The 21,145-nt window shown below is 40.0% G+C and overlaps 2 protein-coding genes across 4 annotated transcripts; one reads left to right on the forward strand and one right to left on the reverse strand.

Moving 5' to 3' along the window:
- The first annotated feature begins 39 nt into the window (after positions 1–39).
- On the forward strand, positions 40–8,926 carry mrs2 (magnesium transporter MRS2). Its single transcript, XM_035429806.1, has 11 exons — positions 40–716; positions 972–1,045; positions 1,195–1,231; positions 2,241–2,353; positions 2,792–2,965; positions 3,739–3,869; positions 5,328–5,444; positions 5,958–6,110; positions 6,781–6,898; positions 7,786–7,899; positions 8,012–8,926. Exons 1-11 carry the CDS (start codon positions 500–502, stop codon positions 8,081–8,083), a joined length of 1,320 nt encoding a protein of 439 aa, XP_035285697.1. The 5' UTR covers positions 40–499; the 3' UTR covers positions 8,084–8,926.
- A 6,575-nt stretch (positions 8,927–15,501) lies between these two features.
- LOC118234581 (probable thiopurine S-methyltransferase) lies at positions 15,502–20,763 on the reverse strand. 3 transcript variants are annotated; one of them, XM_035431208.1, is made up of 9 exons: positions 20,694–20,763; positions 19,372–19,512; positions 18,399–18,491; positions 18,113–18,245; positions 17,394–17,446; positions 17,013–17,087; positions 16,830–16,915; positions 16,468–16,512; positions 15,502–16,236 (listed from the first exon to the last, which is right to left on the reverse strand). In XM_035431208.1, exons 2-9 carry the CDS (start codon positions 19,464–19,466, stop codon positions 16,118–16,120), a joined length of 699 nt encoding a protein of 232 aa, XP_035287099.1. In that variant the 5' UTR covers positions 19,467–19,512; positions 20,694–20,763; the 3' UTR covers positions 15,502–16,117. The 3 variants fall into 3 exon arrangements, with proteins under 3 accessions (XP_035287099.1, XP_035287101.1, XP_035287100.1); XM_035431209.1 differs by lacking the exon at positions 15,502–16,236 and adding an exon at positions 16,269–16,366 and having other exon boundaries at positions 16,420–16,512; XM_035431210.1 differs by lacking the exon at positions 19,372–19,512 and having other exon boundaries at positions 20,694–20,761.
- Between the last annotated feature and the right edge of the window lie 382 nt (positions 20,764–21,145).

A 21,145-nucleotide genomic window follows, 5' to 3' on the forward strand; every position in this document is an offset into this window, starting at 1 on the left:
GCCGAAATGCATTGTGGTACACAACGTTGTCAAATCAGAAGCTCCGCTTGAGCGCTGAGTGTTACTTGGCAGTTAGCTAACTGTTATTATCTGTACTTAATTGACAGAAGACTTTTTGTGCATAACCCAATGATTAGCGCGTTGTTTACATGCAGCAACAATGAACGTGGGATTGGGATGTGAACATGTACTCATTGCATTATGTTGTTGTGCGAAGTCTTAGCTCCCACAGCTTTCCTCTGTCGAGGAAGTTGAAGCAAGCTAGCTAGTTACTAGCCAACTGCCTGCTAGGTCAAGCAACTTCTACGACTTTCGCCGCTTCACTAACATAATAATGGGAAATTACACGATATTTATCTAATTGCCTTTCCGCTCTTGCATCCAGCGAGTATGCCACAGGATCACTTCAAAGTTACCAAAATTGTTTTTGGAAGACGTCGCTATTATTGCTTTTTGTTCATTGAAGCTGAGTTTTAAGACTGACTACAAATAAAACGAAATGGAGGTCTGCTTCAGGCTGCTGTCTCAATGTGGTCTATGGAGCACACTGGAACGAAAACCCGGGATGTTCCCTGGCCTTTTTTCTCATTGTTTGACTTGTGGACATGTGCGTAGGTCAAGTCATTTTGTCCGTCGGCCTCCTTTGCATCATTCCTGGGAAAGATCAGCTACGGGTGGTTACCAGGGCTTGCTGTCGCAAAGGTCAAGTAGGAACTGTACGTGCTGTTTTTGCTATTCATATTAAAATGTTCATAGAGGATTTGCTATGGGTCTGCAGATATTTTATCCAGAAGGCACGTGTCAGCTGTACTCCATTCTGTAACTTCATTATGTAGCTAAGTTGTACCTCTTGATTCATACATTATGGGTCTCCTCAGAAATGACTTCGAAGCTGTAATTCAGTCATGGCTAATCGTTCGTGAAGTTAACTAGTCGTGTTTTGAATTGTGTCTGATTTCCTTTTCATGTAGCATCTTTCCGTCGCCACAGAGTAACAGAGACCTCACAAGCAGCACTTTCTAGTGTGGTACCAGTATTTGTAGTGGTAAGATACACAGCTAATTTCCTACTTAAATTCAACCATTTATTTTTCATGTAATATAACTCTCAAGACAATATTGAGGTTTTTTGAAGGTTTTTTAAAAGATGCACATTGAAAGGTTGGTGTGTATAACCTGTTTGTTTGCTGCACAGATGAAATTTGACAAGGAAGGAACCGTGACCTCTTTTGGTAAGTGTTGCTTTCTGTAAGCAAATATGCAAAATTAATTATATACCATATCATTCACCGTAGCTGCAGAGGTACACTGCCTGGCCAAAAAAAAGTAGCCGTTTGGATTTCTTTGGACAGTGCCCTCTATACAAGCCTGTGGAGGTAGTGTTATGATCTGGGGTTTCTTCAATTGGTCAGGTCTAGGCTCAGCAACGTTATGCGGCAATAAAATTAAGTCAGCTGAGTACCTGAATGTACTGAATGACCAGGTTTTCCCATCAATGGATTTTTTCTTCCCTGACGGCATGGGCATATTCCAGGACGACAATGCCATGATTCATCATGCTCAAATTATGAAAGAGTGGTTCTGGGAGCATGAGGAATCATTTTCACACACAAATTAGCCACCACGGAGTCCTGACCTTAACCCCATTGAAAGTCTTTGGGATGTGCTGGAGAAGACTTTACGGAGTGGTTCGACTCTCCCGTCGTCAATACAAGATCTCGGCCAAAAATTAATTCTGGGTGGAAATAAATGTTGTGACGTTGCATTAGGTTGTCGAAACAATGCCACGACGAATGCGCAAAGGCGGTCAAAGCTAAAGGCGGTCCAACGGAATATTAGAGTGTGCAACTTTTTTTTGGCCAGGCAGTGTATTTGCAGTGCTAACAGTGGTATGCCTGTGTGCCCATCATTACATTACATTACAGGCATTTAGCAGACGCTCTTATCCAGAGGTGACTTACACAACTTTTTGCTTAACATTTACATTACATCCATTTATACAGCTTGATATATACTGAAGCAACACAGTGCCTTGCTCATGGGTACAATGGCAGTGTACCCATGAGCAAGGAATCAAACCTGTAATCTGTAGGTTACAAAACCAGTTCCTTACCCATTACACTCCAGTACCCCCCCCCCCCCCCCACCTCATTACGCGTTGATTAATCATTTAACAGCTAGTCTTTTGTATGATGTGCAGGCAGCTCAGTGTCTAAGATTGACCGACTGCTCTTTCTCTAGAGAGAAAGAAGACAGAGCTGTACCAGGAGTTGTGTCTGCAGCCTCGAGACTTGAGGTTCCAGCACGTCACCAGCATCATGGCTAGGAACAACTGTATCATTGTCCGTATGGAGGTATAGGTCATTTTCACTTTGATATTACAGACTGGGGAGTTTAGAAGTCATAAGTGGCTCAGTCAGTAGAAGTGCCTTGCACAGTGAAGGCTGGACCCTGTAGTCAGGGGTTTAAACCTTGTCCTCTGTTGTGTCATCAGCTGACTAAGATGACTGGCAGAAGGGCCCAACAACACGCCAGTTGCCTGTCATCCTCATGTGTCATATCTGTTCTGCACTACTGCCCAGGCTGTAGGGTGTAAGATAGTCACTAGTTGGAGGACCACATGCACTTCAGCTGAAGGGCTTCTGATATGCAGCTGGCATAATGGTAACTGGAGAGGCACATTAGGAAATTCCAAATTGGTGTGTGTGTGTGTGGTAGGGTTTGGGTGGTGTTAGCCAGGTAGCAGGTTGGCAAATGCAAAGTGAAACATAATTGTTGTGTGCACTCCACAGTCTCTGAAAGCGGTGGTGACTCCACAGTGCCTGCTGGTCCTGGATTTCCGCGGTATGGGGCTGGAGCGCTGGCTGGTGCGGGAACTCGGGCCTCAGCTGGCTGGGGATGGAGCCCTGGCCACCTACTCACTACCCTTTGAGTTCAGAGCCATAGAAGCTATCCTGCAACACAGGGTCAGGACCTGTCCCTCTGTCTCGCAGTCCCTCTGCTCCTAACCCAATGACAGCAAAATCCCCAGGCCTCAAGCCATAGAAATTAATTGTTTATAGTAGTGCGGGTTTCCATAGTAGTGGCAATAGGTTTCCTAATGTCAAATACAAACTTTAACTTACAAAGTTTATTTAAAGTAATTAAATTTTACAATGATTTCTAAACATTATATTATAAAGCTATTATAATGTATGGATATGTGTCACAATTCCGTTACAAAAGTGATTATACAAAGGCACAGTCTTGGTTTCTGTCCAAATTTCAGATTCTGGACAGGTCCATGTGAAAGTGACCAGTATATTAGCTGAGAAGAATTTCTGACATAACAATAGTGCTGATACTAGTGCAGTGAGTGGCAGTGATGTTGTCCAGTGGCATAGGTTTTGGGGTGAATGCACAGTAAATAGTGATGCTAGATGTCATCCAGTAGTGGTGGTTCTGGAGGAGTGCTCAGTTTGTGGTGATGGTAAAAGCTCTTACTCAGGTATGTGTAATCTTTTCCGTAGATTGCGTTGTTGCCGTTCTCGTTGTTAGTGTTAATCAGTTTAACCATCAGGGTCCAAGTTGAACTATGCGGTTGTTCCCTGTACTTGGACCGGTACTTCTCTCTAGGGGTTTCGTCATACTTGTTCCTGGTTGTGGTTATACACTTTGTTGTACGTCGCTCTGGATAAGAGCGTCTGCCAAATGCCTGTAATGTAATGTAATGTAATTTGGTGTGCACATGTCTCTGCAGGTGAACACACTGCAGGCCAGGCTGAACGAGGTACAGCCTCAGATCCTGGACACACTTGAGTCTCTGGTTGACCCCAAGCTTCTGTCTGCAGACCGCAGTAAACTGCACATACTTCTGCAGAACAGCAAGAGGTGAGTGGGCTCCCGCTTTCTGTCAGCCCATTCATCACATCTTAGCCAGGGAGTCAAATAACACACAGGGCTTGAAACACACATCTTTAATGATTCACAACCTCTGTTATGTACTGTTAATGCTCGATTTTAGAACAGTGCAAAATATTCAGCAGCCCTTTCTAAGTAACTTTAAGATCTGAGTAACTTTAACTTTCCTCTGCAGCTCTGAATAATTTGCTTATAATTAGGGCCTGTTGTAAATCCTGGCTTGCTTTAACCTGTGGATTCCTCCTCTCAGCACTACGAGACTGTGCAGTACCTTTTCAAGCTTCTTTTTAAACAGGCATCCCATTGTAATACATTAATCGTCTCAAGTAACCATCTCCCACAAGTGAAGCTTCTAAACTTGTGGATGAAATTAAAAGTATACATGTGTTGACAATACCACGTTTCTATTCAATAGTAGGGACAGAGAATGTAACAAATTAAAGTCGAGAGGAATAATCGAGAGGAAAAATGTCTGTTTAATTTAGGAAAAGTCCTAAAATCCTTGCTGCGTTGAGAAATATACACAGCAGTGCTTTTTGAGAAAAGTGAATTCACTTTTCATTAAAAGGACTATGGGTAAAAATGCAGTTTTTCTCATTCAAGGGCATAGCACTGATAAACATGCCTTTGATAAATCATGGATAATGTTATACCGGCTCTGTAAGAGGATACTTCCAAAACTTTGTTAAACTCCAGTTTTTTTCTTTTGATATTTGTGGAATATGACATCTTGGTCTGTTTTACTTGGTTGGATATGGTCTAATGATAAATTTCAGGTTTTGCTCAATAAACTATAAAAATAAGTAACCATTGGTGTGCAGTAAAGCCAATTGATATTATTGCATGCTGTCCCTAATAATCATTTTAATGTTTGTGTACCCATGTTGTCGTATGTTGACACTTTCCTCTGCTGACTAGCTTTTTCTTATTGATCATTGATGGCTAGCTTTCCAACTTACCTGATCATTGTGTGCCTACAGTGACACCATGTGGAAAAGGGTTGTACGCCAGTCACACACCCCTCAGGTCACATGATCAGGGATTTCTGTTGGCCTTGCCATAATGTCATAAAGATATGGTGCCACTGCAAATTTAGAATGACAAGACCTTCTCCTAGTGTGTGTTACTCCTTACACTGAAGCAAAAGAACAAACTCGCCCCAGCATGGCAATTAAATGGTGTCAGAGCTATAAGGTGTCAACGAAATGCATCATTTTCCCTTTATCAGTACAATTAGGTGGGGAGATAGTTTAATGTGTGCAGCTCATTAAACAGAAGGACGGTAACTAACCAAACACATTCTCTTAATAAGAAGAATAAGCATTTGATTGTTTTTAGCCATGGTTTATGGTATTATTGATGTATCATCCTTTGAGTGGTATATACTGTAGGTCTCATACTTGTAACTGTGATGTGCATTTTTCTCAGCCTATCGGAGCTGGAGACAGACATCAAAGTCTTCAAAGAGTCTCTGCTGAAGATCCTGGACGAGGAAGAGCTTGTTGATGAGCTATGTCTCACTAAATGGACAGACCCGCAAGTGTTGTATGTGACATTCCTCATGCCCATCTTTAGTAAAACGTGTCTAGATACACGTGAAGCTTTTACAGTCAAGAGCTGTATGCAGACACATTGTTTACTGACTTTTTGATGATGCCAAAACCACTAAATGTGATTAACAACAACAGAAAATGAACCCGTACCTACTGCAGGGGACAGATCAGTATTTTGGGCGTGCCTTCACACATCTCACTAGGCAACTGTATATGAGGACCGCCATGAGTGTGACTGACACCAGCACATCAAACACGTTTTTCAGACTTGGGGAAAATCTCAGGGCGCTACTCAAATTTTATGCTTTTATGTTTATATTTAGATTAAATTTTAGATGAGTATAATTGTATTTTGAACAAACCTCACAATATACCCAAATGAAAGAAATAAGTAAATGTGTTTCAGTGGTTTTCCTATGGTTGGCAGTTGGTCTGACTAGCTTTACTGTGTGTGTGTGTGTGTGCGTGTCTCTATGTGTCTGTCTGTCTGTGTGTGTGGAGGCAGTGAGGAGAGCAGCCTGGGAATAGATCATGCAGAGGAGATGGAGCTGCTGTTGGAGAATTACTACATGCAGGCGGAGGACCTGGGCAATAAGACACGAGAGCTTAAGGGCCTCATTGATGACTCTGAGAGTGTCATCTTCATCAACCTGGACAGGTACGCACAAATCCATTTCGGTCTCTGACTGCTCAGCTACTCATCACTGGTAGGTAAAATGTGGGATGCAGCCATTTCCAATGGATGATCAGCAGACTGGATGCAAGGTCACCTCTGTAAAGCTGTCAGTTTGTGTATTCAGTGGCAAAAGGTCATGTGCTCATTTAATACACTGAAACTCAATTTTCGTTCTGTAAATTGAGTCCATTGCATCGGTGGTTTTCAAACTGTCCTGGGGGACCCCTGTGTGTGCTGGTTTTCATTCCAACCTCAACTGCAATCCTAGAATTTACACAAGCTGGTCACTTTTCATGAGCAGACGCTTTTCATGTTTTACATTATGCCAGACATTGCTGTGCAAGCCATGAAGAATACAAAACCCATATTCACATTGTGCTTATTGTGCTGTATTACAAATGGTGACAAAAAAGAAGTATTTTTTCTCTGATTAAAGACTGAGGTGAATCAAAAGGTTCATAATTGGTGAAAGTGTGGACACTTGGTCACAACCATATGTTCAACAACCTTAATTGTGCAAGAGATGTAACAAAAACCAGCTAATACATGGGTCCACCAGCACTGAGTTTGCGAAACACTGATTTACATTGTGTTAATGGCCATAATCGTTGTGGAATAATGTCTTTACTCCTCTGTGACATTTCCCATTAAGCCACCGGAATGTGATGATGCGGCTGAATTTGCAGCTCACCATGGGAACCTTCTCCGTCTCTCTCTTCGGCCTGATGGGTGTGGCCTTTGGGATGAACCTGGAGTCCTCGTTTGAAGAGGTGAAATGATTGCTGTATGTCACTGTGACAAGAAGGAAGCATGGTGATACAATCATTAAAAAAAGGCTCAAAGAGCATCAGGGAGTCTGTGATTGAGTTACAGTCTGAAGAGTTGGGTCTTCTCTGTGTTGGAGGACCAAGGACTGAACCCTGGGGAGGGGTTATCATAGGTTCACTGTGTAGTCCGCTGTTTCAAAACTTCACCCCATGCAACCCTGTAGGGACCAGTTGTTAAAGTAGGAAGCAAGCCAGTTGAGAGCTCTGATGTAGGTCCCCAAAGTAGTCAGGGAAGACAACAGGAATTAGTCATCAACCATGTCACAATCTCCACAATCTCGCCATACCTGATATAATTAGTTGCTGGCTGGGAAATTCTCTGAAATACAAAATACACATCAAGATTTTTGTCTGTTACATGTATCAATTTTACATAAAATTAAATTTGGTATTCTTTATTAAGTATTTATTTCTCCTGACCACTCCCATACAATCCTGAGGTTTGTTCAATACATATTTTGTCTGATTTGAAATGTGTCATTCCAGTTATTGACATTAATTTGAATAGGTGTATGGTTTATGTGTAGTGGATACTTCCCTCTGTGATAATTTATGGTTATTCTAACTATTTTCAGTCCTCTTACATTCACTTTACAGTAATTGGTTTTGAGAGTGTTAATCCCAATTCAGCATCCTCAATCTGGAATCACGGCATCACTCTTTGTTTATTCCAGTTTGTGATAGCACACCGCTGTAAAAATATCTTTTGAGAAGACCCATGCTAATCACCCATGGTCATCTCTAAGAGTTCTGACTGACAGGACAGCATGGGGCTTCTGCGTTGAGGAAAGCTTTGAGCGACTCCTGTGCCTGTGTGATTGTGTTGACAGGACCCGCGCGTGTTCTGGCTGGTGACGGGCTTCATGTTCCTGGGAAGCGGCCTGATCTGGAGGCGCCTGCTCTCCTTCCTCGGTCGGCACCTGGAGCCGTCCTCGCCACCCCCGGTACCACACCTCCCTCGCCAGTGTCCCGTCTCTTTTTTGCAGCTTTGCTGTGGTCTGTCCTGCGTTGGGCAGTGGTTCTGACTGCTTTCTCCTCTCTCCTGTGTGGCTGTAGATCCCGTCCGTGTGGAAGAAGGGTCCGATGAACAGCCTGAGGGCACTGGAAAGTAAGGGTGGTGGGAGATGAGGGCATAACCCCCCCAATCAGTAACAAGCCTGTGTAACTAGCGTCAAGTAGGACTCCCTGCTACCACCTGCATTTGCACATAACAAGCGAAATCTGCCATTGAAAGTTGCGTTTTAACTGTGTTAAAGAAATTAATTATTTTTACATTAATAATAGTTTAGTATGTGTATGATACTACGTACTTCCTATTACATGCTAGTTTTTGTCATCTGTAGCACAAGTATTTATTATGAATTGTTTTATTGTACAAAATAGAACAATATAAAATTAGTATAAAATATAAAATGGATCAAACATTGTACAAAACTTTATGTACAGTACCTGCAGATTCAGTAAAGTCCTGTAATTATGTATATTACTGTGGATTGAAGGGGAAGGGACTATAGTCTGCAGGAGTCCTCAATCCTGGTCCTGGACAGCCTCAGCAATCAAAGCAGCTGATTACACAATAACTCTCCTCAGGTGGCTGATGGGGTTAATGTAAAAGCTAAACCTATGAGAGACTGTGGCTCTGCAGGAGGAGAGTTGGTGATTTCTGATATAGTGCCTTTTCTGATCTATTCTGAGCCTAAATGTGACAGGGTTTCCCACAATTGATGCAATTCCTTTTCACAGTGACAGCAGGTATGTTCAAACGCTCATTCTTGCACTCTGCTTAGGAAGGTCTCACATAACAGAAATGTATTTAGCGAGTCTATGCTACAGGATATTATTTGAAATACCTCTTGGTTCATGAGGAGAGAAATGCTTTCTGTCTGATATTGTAGCAGTACCTCTTAATGTGTGGAAATTAATTATAAGGGTTTATAATAAAATCTTGAGGAGTCTCTGTGAAACAACCTGTTAATGTGGTGAAATTTATTTTTGCTTTGTCTGTGGATTCATGAATAAAAAATGTTTTATTTCATTTTGGGTTTTAGAGCTAAATCAGTGAGTATAAAAAATATACGGGACACCCATTTTTCTGAAATGGCCACTCAAGGACATTTGCATGATACTGAAAGCCTGGGACTAATGCACTGGCCGGATAAATCACCTGGCAGCCATGAATTTAGTTCTTAGGAAGTTTTAATATGAGCCCAGGAGAAGACAGCCAGTGCCGCACTCTGCTCAGGATGCTAACTGGCTCAGATGTTACAGGGAGTTTTCATAGGAAGTCTGTAAACTGATAGTACTCTATTTTCATAACATAACATAATGACGAGAACAGGCCACTCAGCCCAACAAAGCTCGCCATTTTCCTAACTAAATTATTGCTCTGATTACCGACAGACTAGATAGTATCTCACACTGTATCAAGCCTGGTCTTGAAAATCCCCAGAGTTTCTGCCTCTACTACATGACCTGGCAGGCTATCCCACATATTGACTACTCTCTGCATGTAAAAACTAATGTCTGTATGGAATTTGCCTTTTGCTAATTTACATTTATGTCCCCTCATTCTACTAACAGAACTATTACTCTGGCCAGTCAGGGGAGCATTGAACAATATTGCAAGAGATATATATAACATATTGGGTTATAATTTAATATAACTTTGAATTTAAAATACCTCATATCTTCATGTGAAAGATTGGATGTTTTTAGAACAGTGTGAACGGCAATACAAACATATTGAGTTGCATTCTTTTCAGTTAATCTGCATGGGGAAATAAATCTGGTGTAATCATGTGACTTCCATGTTTCTGGATACTCAAATTGGAATTGCTCAGTCCATGCATGCATGTAGCATGCTGGTGTATGCAAATTGGGTGGGATATGCCCGCGATTAGGACTGGATTGGTTCAGGAGGGTAACAGGAGTGCCACCAGCTAAGTGATTTTTATGCCACAGGTTAATTTCTTCATAGTTCTGCATTGGCAGTACTGTTGGGTTGCTTTAAAAAACAAACTGAGCGTTATGGCCTGCAGTCTGAATGCAGCCTTAGTAGTGTGTTAAGTTGCCATGTTAGCATTCTGTTGAACTGCATGAATGATGTATTAACTATATAACTAAACATGTTTGTTTTAAGCACATAGGTAAAAAAGTAGAAAAATGAATGGCTTATATTTTATAAATTCAGATTTCTGAAAGCTAGTTTGACCTCTCAGTTTGGTTGATTTACTTTTTTCTGATGTCTTCTCTCCATGTGTTGACACTGGAAACCAAGCCCTAAATTCCTTGAGCACAACAGTCTCAGGATTTATTTATTTATTTATTTATTTAAAAGGGACAACACACAGTAATCAACATTTCCGCAGTTGCGTCAAATGGTACAGTGCCAGAGTTAGCTCAAGAGCTAATTTTCATCTGTAGTCCCTGTAGCAGGTGAGAGATGTTAATAGTAAGTTACATTTTCGGTATAAAAAGTGATATAGGAAAGAAAAAAAAATCAAACATAGTAAATTTACAAATTTGAGAGCAGCATTGATTTGCTTTTGGCCATAACTTCAGTTTATGCGTGAAAGTGCGGTAGTTGTTGCCTGATCTGATGTCTGTAGGTAAGTGGGATGATCTGACAGAAAAGGTGGATTGGCTAAATTTGCTTTTTCTATATGGTACATCAGTCTTTCCTCTTTGTTGCTCGTGTGGTTCTTTCAGTGTATGACTTGTACTTTACAAACTGACTAAGTGGAGGAGGGACCAAACCTTGAAGGATCTTAAAAGTAAGGCAGGCGTCATCATATTTTATAAAATTGTTGAAGTTTAATAGATTATATTTTCTTATTATGTCACAGTGATGGTGTGTGTTGGGTTTTCTGTCTAAGACTTTGAGTGTTTGTTTGAATAAAACCTCTATTGATAGTAGAGCAGTTATTCCAGTGTGTCCAGCTTGTAAGGCAGTATGAGATATGTGAGACGATCATGGAGTGCATATAAAGCGTAGCAGCACCAGTGGACAGACAATCGAATATGTCTGAAATTACATAGATTGAATTTGACTGTGTTGGCAGCCTTTCTTATGTGTTTTTTAAATGAGAGGTTGGAGTCTAAAATGATACCCAAGTATTTAAAATCAGATACATGTAGAAGTTTTTCCCCATCCACATACACATTGGTTTCAGTCATAGTCAGGATTTATGGGTGACAGGAAAATGATTCCAACTGAAAATATAAGCTAAAAAGGAATTGGGTACACATGCAACCTGTGTACCCTATTCTTTGCAATACCCTCAGTGTGCTTCCTAGATCGGGGTTACTTTAGCGAAAACGTTAACGGAGCCTACAATTTGGCACTTTCAAAACCGCGACTCAAGCTTTTACAAAAAACCCAGAAAAAGAGTAAAGACTTCTCTGTCACGTGTATCACTACTTTTTCTCCCAAATCTTTTATGATCAAAAACATAATTATGAAGCATTGGCATCTTCTCACAACAGATCCTGTTCTTGTCTCTCAATTCAAGGATCCCCCCCCTTTTCGTTCACAAAAGGGCGCCCAATTTGCGCAATAAGCTCGTCCGTGCCAGTCTTAGTACCGGCCCCACGCAGTCAGGCCTAGTACCCCTTAGGGATGGGAACTACCCATGTGGAAACTGTGCCCAGTGTCACAACACTTCGAAGACCTATGATTTTAGTCATCCCCAGTCTGGGAAACGTTTTCTGATTAAAGGTGTCATTACATGCAACACCAAAAATGTGATCTATACCATAAGATGCCCGTGTGATCTAATTTATGTAGGAAAAACATCAAGATGTCTAAAACAAAGAATCAGTGAGCACAAAAGTACTATCAGACTCGAAAAGACCCTGATTACCCTGTCGCCATTCATTTTAATAAACGTGCCCACAATGTTGCCTCCCTTCGCTTCCTTGGCATCGAAAGGGTTAATGCGCCTGCTAGAGGCGGTAACATTGAGGAATTACTATTGCAGAGAGAACTCTAGTGGATCCATACTTTAGACAGTTACAATAGGGGTCTTAATGAAGAATTTGACATGCAAGTATTGCTGTAATTGCCTTTCTATTTATCCTTAATTTTTCTATTTGTATATATTTCTTCAGGTTCGCAGTGTTCCTGTTTTTATGACGGTATTCCCTGATGTATGGTACAGGCTCACTCAGACCTCAACACCATCTTTTCCTTTTTTGTCGACACCTGGATTTTAGGCTTTTTTACTCTTTACTTTATCGTGCTATTAAATGCACTATTGTATTACAGAGTTTGTATGTTTATCTACAATTAATGTTGATGTAAACTGTCTTCCAGAGGTTCTCCTAGAAGGTTAATACCCCCACCCTCCTGTTAAAACATTTTCTATCATGCATTATCCTTTGCTGTTCATGACAATTACTCTGTGATGTTGTTTATCATCTAATTAATACACCTATTACCTTTGTGATGTTAATTGTTAAACCATCCAGTACGCCTCTGACTTTGTTAATTGTTTGACAACGCCTATAACGTCATGTGATGAGCTAATTGCCTGATAGCCTACAGGTGTCGTACCTCCTCCTTTGTATTCCACAGCACTTAAAATGTGCTTCTTTTTGTGTTCTTGATATGCCCTGACGAAGGCCTTGTACCGAAAGCTTGTCATTAAAAAACACATTCTTTGCAATACCCTCAGTGTGCCCTCAGCCTTTTACTGCATTGTACGGCTCTATCTTTGGTTGCACCTGAGCAGCTGTCGGATGTGCGGACGATTCTTCTACTACTGCAAAAATGGTTAAATTGATAGATATTGTTATATACCCCAAAACAAAAAAAGAACCAAAATATAGCCTGGCTGCATGGGAGTTGAGACATATAAACTCATGTACATTAATAATTCAAGCTTCGAGAGCTTTCAAATTTGACATGCTAGCAATCAGAAAGTTGCTTAACCTAATAGAAAAACCTGGATGTGAATATCTTGATGCATGTAGGAAATAGACTTATGAACACATACCTAAAAGAAGCAGAAATGTAAAAAATGAATGTCTATTCAGAATGTTCTCATTTACTTTGTAACTCTGCCATGGATTGTCATAGAAACACAGATTAGGGCTTGTTGGGAAGGTGTGGTTGTACTGAATCCAGCAATACAGCAATGTGTAAATGTAGCGTGCATAGTCAGGGAGTTACATCACTAAATGTATGAGGTGTCCCAAACAAAAGAAAACGAAACATTGACATAATGAAGTCTCCAGTCTAACACCCATTATTATCATTATCGGGTGAGAAGAATATTGACAAATTCAACTCAAGCAGAAGTAATGATACTACAGAGAAAATTCACTTGAGTAAAAGTCAATGAAATGTCCCAAACAAAAAAAAAAGAGAAATATATATGAAGTCTGCAGTCTTCATAAAATACACACAAATCCAACTAAAGTATAAGTTATTGTTACGGCCAGCTCTTTAAGTCGCAACAACTGAGTCCACGACAGTGTATAAAAAAAGACATTTATTTGCATAAGTTATAAACTAAAATGCGAACAACAATGAACGAAAACCCACAAAGTTCACCAAACAGAAAGATCCCCACAAAAACCACAAACTGGAAACCACACAGCCCCAAAGAAGAATCCTTCAGCCTCATACTACTGGGCTTATATTGGGCCACAGGCAGGTGGAGGCAATCAGGCAATTAGGTAATTACCTCCACCTGCACTACCCAGACAAGCAGAGGCAGGGGACATAACACCCCCAACCATAAGAGAAAAAAAACTATAAGGTACATTGGTCCTTTTTTTCATACAAACAAAACTGCAAAAAAAAAAAAAAATAATAATACTGGTGGCATGACCTAATGTCCAAATATATACATGTCTCAGTATAAGCTCCTTTGGAGTTACTTTAAGTGTTTTGCTTTAGACCATTGTAGTAGTTGTAGAGGTTGCCAGAAATTTCTGTAAATATCTGAAGTATCCTTCATAGTACGCAAAAACTGAGCCAATTCAAACCACTGAAAGTGAAATATTAAAAACTCAAAAAAGCATATTTTGAAGTGACTTGCTTTGACTTCCGCTGTGCAAGCCAGAGATGATATGCAGCAGCCAACAACACGTGCTTCACGAGGAGAGCACATCCTTATCTGCATTCTCCCGCATCAACAGTGAAATATCTGATCACAGCATTGCAGTGTGATCATGACTGGGCAAAACTGTCTAGAAAATGCATTGAAAAATACAATTAGATGTCTAATATACTGTTTGTGTAGTGCAACAATTAATGTGCTTAATTTTCATGATTTTCGTCATTATTAAGCATTTCCTGTATTTCTTTGTTTAAATGTTTTTAAATGCACTGCAAACACTTTCATATATTGTAAGTCATTATGTCCCCACCACAACTCTGGTTTGATACTTTCCATGGGTTTCTTTATTGGAGTACAAGAATATCCATCCATTATCTATACCCGCTTATCCTGAGCAGGGTCGCGAGGGGTGCTGGAGCCTATTCAAGCGTGCATTGGGCGAAAACAGGAATACACCCTGGACAGACCGCCAATCTATCGCAGGGCACACACACCATTCACTCACACGCTCTTACCTATGGGCAATTTAGGGTCTCCAATCGGCCTACCTGCATGTCTTTGAAACTGTGGGAGGAAACCGGAGTACCCGAAGGAAACCCACACAGACACGGGGAGAACATGCAAACTCTGCACAGAAAGGCCCCAAGCCAAGATTGGAACCCACAACCTTCTTGCTGTGAGGCGACAGTGCTACCCACTGCACCACCGTGCCACCCACAAGAATATTACAATTAAAAATAAAAAAGTATGAACATTTTTCAAAGATACATGACTCCATTTTGTCAACAAAACCAAAAGGGCATTGGGATGCAAAGCAAGGCAAGATTGTCCGTTGTTTTCTTGTCAGAAAAAAAGTACTGTCAAAAAGTTATTTCAGTGTTAAAAATGATTCATTTTAGATACCAAGGATAATAATACATTTGCAAAAATTTAAACATGATGGGAAAAGCCATTGGGAAACATCCACTGACAGTGGCCTAATATGTCTGCTTTTCTTTCAGTACATAATCTTGATGCATCCAGTTCAATAAAATAAGCTGGTGATCTGGTGAAGTGTGGGTCATTTTAATACACTTTTAGTATATAAAAGTGTAACTCATGGCAAGATACCAGTAAAGCATGTCAATGAGTGCTTACAGTAGATCCTGAAACAATCTCTGAAGTGGCTTCTATCACAATGTGAATGGGGTAGCCTGAATACATAAACAGTATTTACAGAACCTAGCTTGTAAATGTCCACAGTACAGCCAGTTTCGTAAGACAGATTTCACAAAACGCATTTTTGGTACAGTCACTCCAACAATATGTTTTAGGTTGCAAATGCACTCAGAGGCCACATGGTGTCTAAAGAAGGAAGAATATTACAGTTTGAGGAAAAAACCTCCAAGACAGGCAAGCCATACTGTTAAGTCTCAGGGTATGTGTGTTCCACAAGGCAGCACGAGGGAATCCATGGTATGGTCAGAATTATAAGGTTGGAATTGTATTTAATTACTTTAAGAAGACTGGATACCATCTTTACATTTCACAAATTGTTCACATTTCATGTTTAAGGTATTATTAAAAATAAGACATTTCCCAAGCTATATTTGTATTTGAGGAAGCATTAGCAGCTTCTATTATTAGTTTTGTTAGAAACAAAATTATTTTACTACCCAGACTAGTCTTGCAGTCATTCCAATTTCAAGACTTACTGTATATCCCTATTAAAGTGTATTACGTATCCGGTATGTTCTTTCCAAGATGATGCCAGTGCAATTCCAAATTTCTGCTGACTATTTACATACTGTAATAGACTCTTGACCCATGAATTTGACTCATGAATGTGCAGGTGTTCCAATTTAATATGCTTTTGAATGAAACATGCCTGGTAAGACTCGATATTCCATTATTTTTGGTGATATTGGCTAAATTAATCATTTATGAAAAATATGAAAAATATGAAAACTGATCCAGAGTGCATTAGGTTCCAGAATCTCTCCAGTGTAGAAAATGCTTCATAATTTGACACCTACTGAATGCGTACAAGTGCTAATTTAATGTGTGTTCTTGTGTTCCTATTGTTACACCTTGCAAATAGTTACACCGTGGCAATTTATTTAACATTTGGAGTGAGAAGATAGACTTTCTCTATCAGGTAATCCACGCCCCACGCCCTGTGTTTGTCTGCGAAGGCATCAGCAGAGTCCAGTAATTGAATGTCACAGGTCCTGCCTAAAATTAAAATGAGCAGTTTTATATATAAAATTTCAAAAATCCAACATCCAAAATAATCACAAAAATAATCACGTACCATTAAAACATTCTGTAGAAAAGAGTCTATCATCTTCCATTACTTCCATTACCTACAAATGTGTCATGAAATTTTGCCTGCTGTGTACAACTTGTGTTTCTACAAACAAAAGATGTTACAATTATATTTGTGACTTCTTGCAACAAACCTACCGTATAAAGTTTTAACATCCTCATCAGGCACAAAAAATGGTGGACCTGTTAAACAAAAACGTTCAAATACAATTTTTTTGATTGATTTAAAAAACGCCACATTCCACATACAACTGTCTCACATTTACTTTATCGCAGTTTCACCATCTCAGTTATCTTGATATAAACATTCGATGAAATTGATTTATATAAGACGATTCAATGCAGTTACTGAAAGCCTAAGTCTTCTAAGAGTATAAATCTTAACTCCCACACTCCCAAAAACCATACAAAATGCTCCAGAAACAGTTGATCGTCATGTTCTATTGAAACTAAACTGTATTTGTATTTTTCAAGTTAAACATGCTTCCCCAGGTTCTTACCTTTATACAACTCTGGATTGTATTGCAAAGTGTCTAAGAGGTATCGGCAATCCTTGTCCATTAAAGAGAATATTAAGGCGGCATACCTTTTGTAAGGAGAAAGGGGAAAAAAATATTTTATTGTCTGCATGCTTGCAGTTCTTTTCAAAAGATACTGACTGGGAGGAGATCATGGTACCTCACCTTTCTCTGTCACAAGGGTTGATGGCCACCAAGGCCCCTCTGTCCCAGATCCCATCAAACTTTCCTGCAACGGCACTGGGGGTTTACAGAGCATTTATTACATGGTTTCCTCTCCAGCCATTTATTAATGACAGTTATTACATATCTTATCATCGTGTTTTTAGTAGACCAACAGGCATATAAGATGGTAAGAGAGCCTCAGGGGCCACAATTGAAATAGAAAATTTCAGCTGCCCTTGAGTCATTTCATAGATACCAACAATGCATTCCCACAAAACTTTCTACATTCAAAGGTACTTTCAGATGTTATTACTACCACATAGCACAAACTACCCAAAGAAACAAACAAAAAACAAGTTTCAGGTTCACTGTCACTCATACCTGGAAAATTTAAACAGGTCACATTGATATAAGGATATCTTGCCATCAGAGCTCTGTGAAATAAATGAAATAGAGTTCAGGACAACTCACGTATTTAGATTACATATTTAAATGAATACACAACATTATTATTTTTTGGTTGGCCACTGAATGGAACTGCTGAAGGTACTACTGAGCATACACCAGCAAGCACTAAACTATGAAACAGGGAGCACAATACAACTCCCCTGTGAAATGGGAGAAATACCAACAAAAAAAAAAAAAAACAGCATATAGAAGCAGATCCAAACAACAGGTAGAAGCTGGGGTCATGGTGGGTGAGCAGCAATTCTGTAAGCAGCAGCAAGCAGTGCATGCAATGAGCAGCACTGGATAGGTGTGTTGGCTTAAAAGGCAATCCATTAATGATGTGTGCATGCGATAGTTTGCGCATGAGAACATATAGTGATGTGTGTACATGATTGGTTGAGTATGAGAACATGGTTGCTGAGGTAGACCAATGGTCAGTTGCAGCAACAGTTTCCTGACCGAACTTGCGCATGTGCATTGCTCATTACTGAATCATGCAATAGCACAGAGTGCACATGCATGTGCAGGGTAATACCCTGAAGGGCCCTATCACCATATAGAGGGGAAAAGGCTTGATCAATTTTCGCATCACAAACTCAGCTTCATATGAAATGCTATGTTCTCTCAGTACCTTACACACCTCCCAGTACCTTAAACACCTTGGCTCCTGGTACATCTGGAACCAATTCCTCAGAGTAGCTTAAATCGTGGTCCTCAAAGAACTCCTTGATTCCCTTCTCGGAAATTTCTACCCCAACCACTGAGTGGCCCATGTCTGCTAGCCTGAAGAGGACAAAGGAATTAGGAGGACCTAAGCATTACAGGGGGCATTATTGAGTAGAGTAATCCAAATCGCAATAACCATTCACCAAATCTAAAGCTGCAAAAGAAAAACTGAGGAATTGAATAAGATGGAATAAAATGACAACTCATTACCATTTCATGTCCACTGCTTTCCCACAGAGAGGGAAGAAAACCCGAATTCCCTTTCTTCCACATAGGATTTTGTCGATGCTACTTTCCAGCATCCTGTTGCAGAACAAGCAGAAGACAATGAAGTACAGAAGATAAAGAAAACAGCACGGTTGATATGTAAAGGCCAAAATAGACAAGGGATGCTTGCAGTCACTTTCACAATAGTGTTCTAATATTTATTCTATTTAACATGGTGAAACTCCTGGAGGTCCTGGAGCACCCCCATGTATGCTTCATTCCAACCTTAACTGTAATTCCTTAAGTATAAAATATAAAGTTAATAAGATATCAACTGTTTTTAATTAAATACTTTTAAATTTCACTTTGGGATAATTTGCCCTCCTAATTCAACATCATATCAGAAACAGATAGTCAGGAATGGCCTACATCATATTCATTTACAGACTTTCTATTAGTCAGATTAGTTCTGAGACAACTAATGCTTTCATGTTCTGTAATGTGCTGTGGCAAATCATTCCTTCTGGATGACATTATGTTTAATAATGATTAATTGATAGATCTACATCTCAAAGCAATTAAGTTCTAAATGGCCAATCAATGACTTTAAATCAATTAATTAATCAGTACTTAATAATGAATTAACTAACAGATAGAAAAGAAAACCTGCAGTAGTACTGGAGTCAGGGACCAGAGTTGAGTATCAAAGCAAATCCTTCTAATCAGAGAATGATTTACACCAGGTGAGTGGAAACCAGGTAAACAGAATCTCCAGCCAATCAGTGACATGAATCAATCAACTACCAGGTAGAAATGGAAAAACCAGCAGGACTGCTGGCCTCAAAAGCAAGATTTGAGTATCTGGGACCTGGAGCTTTATGGCCACTACAACTGCAGGATTTAGAATGTGCTCATAAGTGTACGGTAAGGGGGTCAGAGATTAACTGGGCTTTAGCCCATATCACGCCTTGTTTACTTGTGCACATGAAGCTGATGAAAGCCGATTCTTCCTTCCTGCCAGCGGCCTTCCCACTCCGCTAGGTCCATCACTCTATCGGCCTGGGCGCTCATACTGCCACAAGAACTCGGGTATGTCCACGCAAACGTGCCTCAGAAACTTCTCACCACAAAGAACGACACAGTACATGAGATTCAAGAATGGACTCAAAACACTTCCAATAGAAAAGACATATACTAGATCAAATTAGACTGCTTTATCTCATTTCAGCAGAAGCAATGTCCGCAGGCTTAATATGTCACATTTTGTAAAACAAACTGCGCCAACAGCACGTTCTATTACGTGATCATAACAAATCAGAAATAAGATATATGTCCTATATGTTCGTATCCTTAACCGCCTGTGAACAGGTAGTCAGATGGAAATGGCTCCGTTCCTAATGGCCAGGAAGCCTGAAGTATAAACCAGGATTTATAGGCTCCAATATGATCAGACCACGTTGCGAAATGCTCAACGGACAAAGCAGGCACAGCGTCATTTAGGAAAGCAAAATGCCTAACCAGGGATCGTCTATAGCACAGAATTCAATTATCAACAACAAATCGCTTATTTGTATTTTCGATACAACAGAATCTATTGTATAAACTAGGACACATTATCTGAATCCCAATATGACCAGACGAAGTTGCAAGGTGCTCAACGGACACACATTGTCATTTGCGAAAGCAAAAAGTGAAATGAGGTCATGGAGGGAAGAAACGCATGACAGGACTTTAGTTTTACTTTCTGACCACCAGATTTTCACCTCTGTTGAGAGGTAATTCACGCGGCCACGATTTCGCTTATGATTAATATATGTATGACCATATATATAAAATTACATATACAAGCTAAAATTAAGCGTGTAGCATGTTGTTTTAGGAATTTCCAACAATATACTGCAGTAAGTTATAAACAGAACCAGGCTATTTTATTTGTTATTCACTATAGTGAAGAATGATAGGACACTGGCTAGCAGAAAGGATAGCTTGTTGCAAACGGTAGGTACACGTTAAATGAAAACCTTTACTGTGGTGGAAAAACAAATTATCATAATGAAATCCTCGTATTGCCTGCCATTTCATTTTGTGAAAAAGGTTACTGGTTAGAATCACTGCTTGTTGTATTACGGACGGTAGCAAGTTAGCTTGCTAGCTAACTAGCTGAAAGTGAATTTCATGAACTATCAAAGCACCATGCCTATTTAATATTTGTCGTCATTGAATGCATACGTCGTATAACGCTAGGCTACATTATGAAGACATATCTTAAATTTGACAAAACACAACACTATAGCTTACCTGCAACGTCAAGTCGCACAGGAGTGAGTACTAACCAACGCTATGCTAATCACTGTTGTGTTTTGTCCTGTCACGTGACAGAAGGGGGAGCCTTTTCGAAGTCGCTCTATTGGTCCACCCGACCTCACTAAACTGTTCTGTGGTCCAGTACCTTTCCCATCTTTAGCTGCTTCTTTCTGTGCGCGAATTGTACTGGAGTGCTATAGACCTCCGAATATTTAAATTGTTCTATACACAATTGCACATCTAATTAAAAGCCAGATCCCAACTCAAGTATTTTCAGCCAGCATGTAGAAAATATGAATGGGCCTGTTTCGATGGTTAGGTGAAGTTAGGGATAGAGACAGGGAGAGCAAGCAGGGCTCAGTATGTAATTAGTGAACCAGCATTACTTCCACACCAGTGTCTCCAGGTGGATGCACAGGCTACTCTCCCTTTTTTAATGATAAATG

This window comes from Anguilla anguilla, chromosome 8 (genome assembly GCF_013347855.1).
Source record: "Anguilla anguilla isolate fAngAng1 chromosome 8, fAngAng1.pri, whole genome shotgun sequence".
Classification (NCBI taxonomy): domain Eukaryota; kingdom Metazoa; phylum Chordata; class Actinopteri; order Anguilliformes; family Anguillidae; genus Anguilla; species Anguilla anguilla.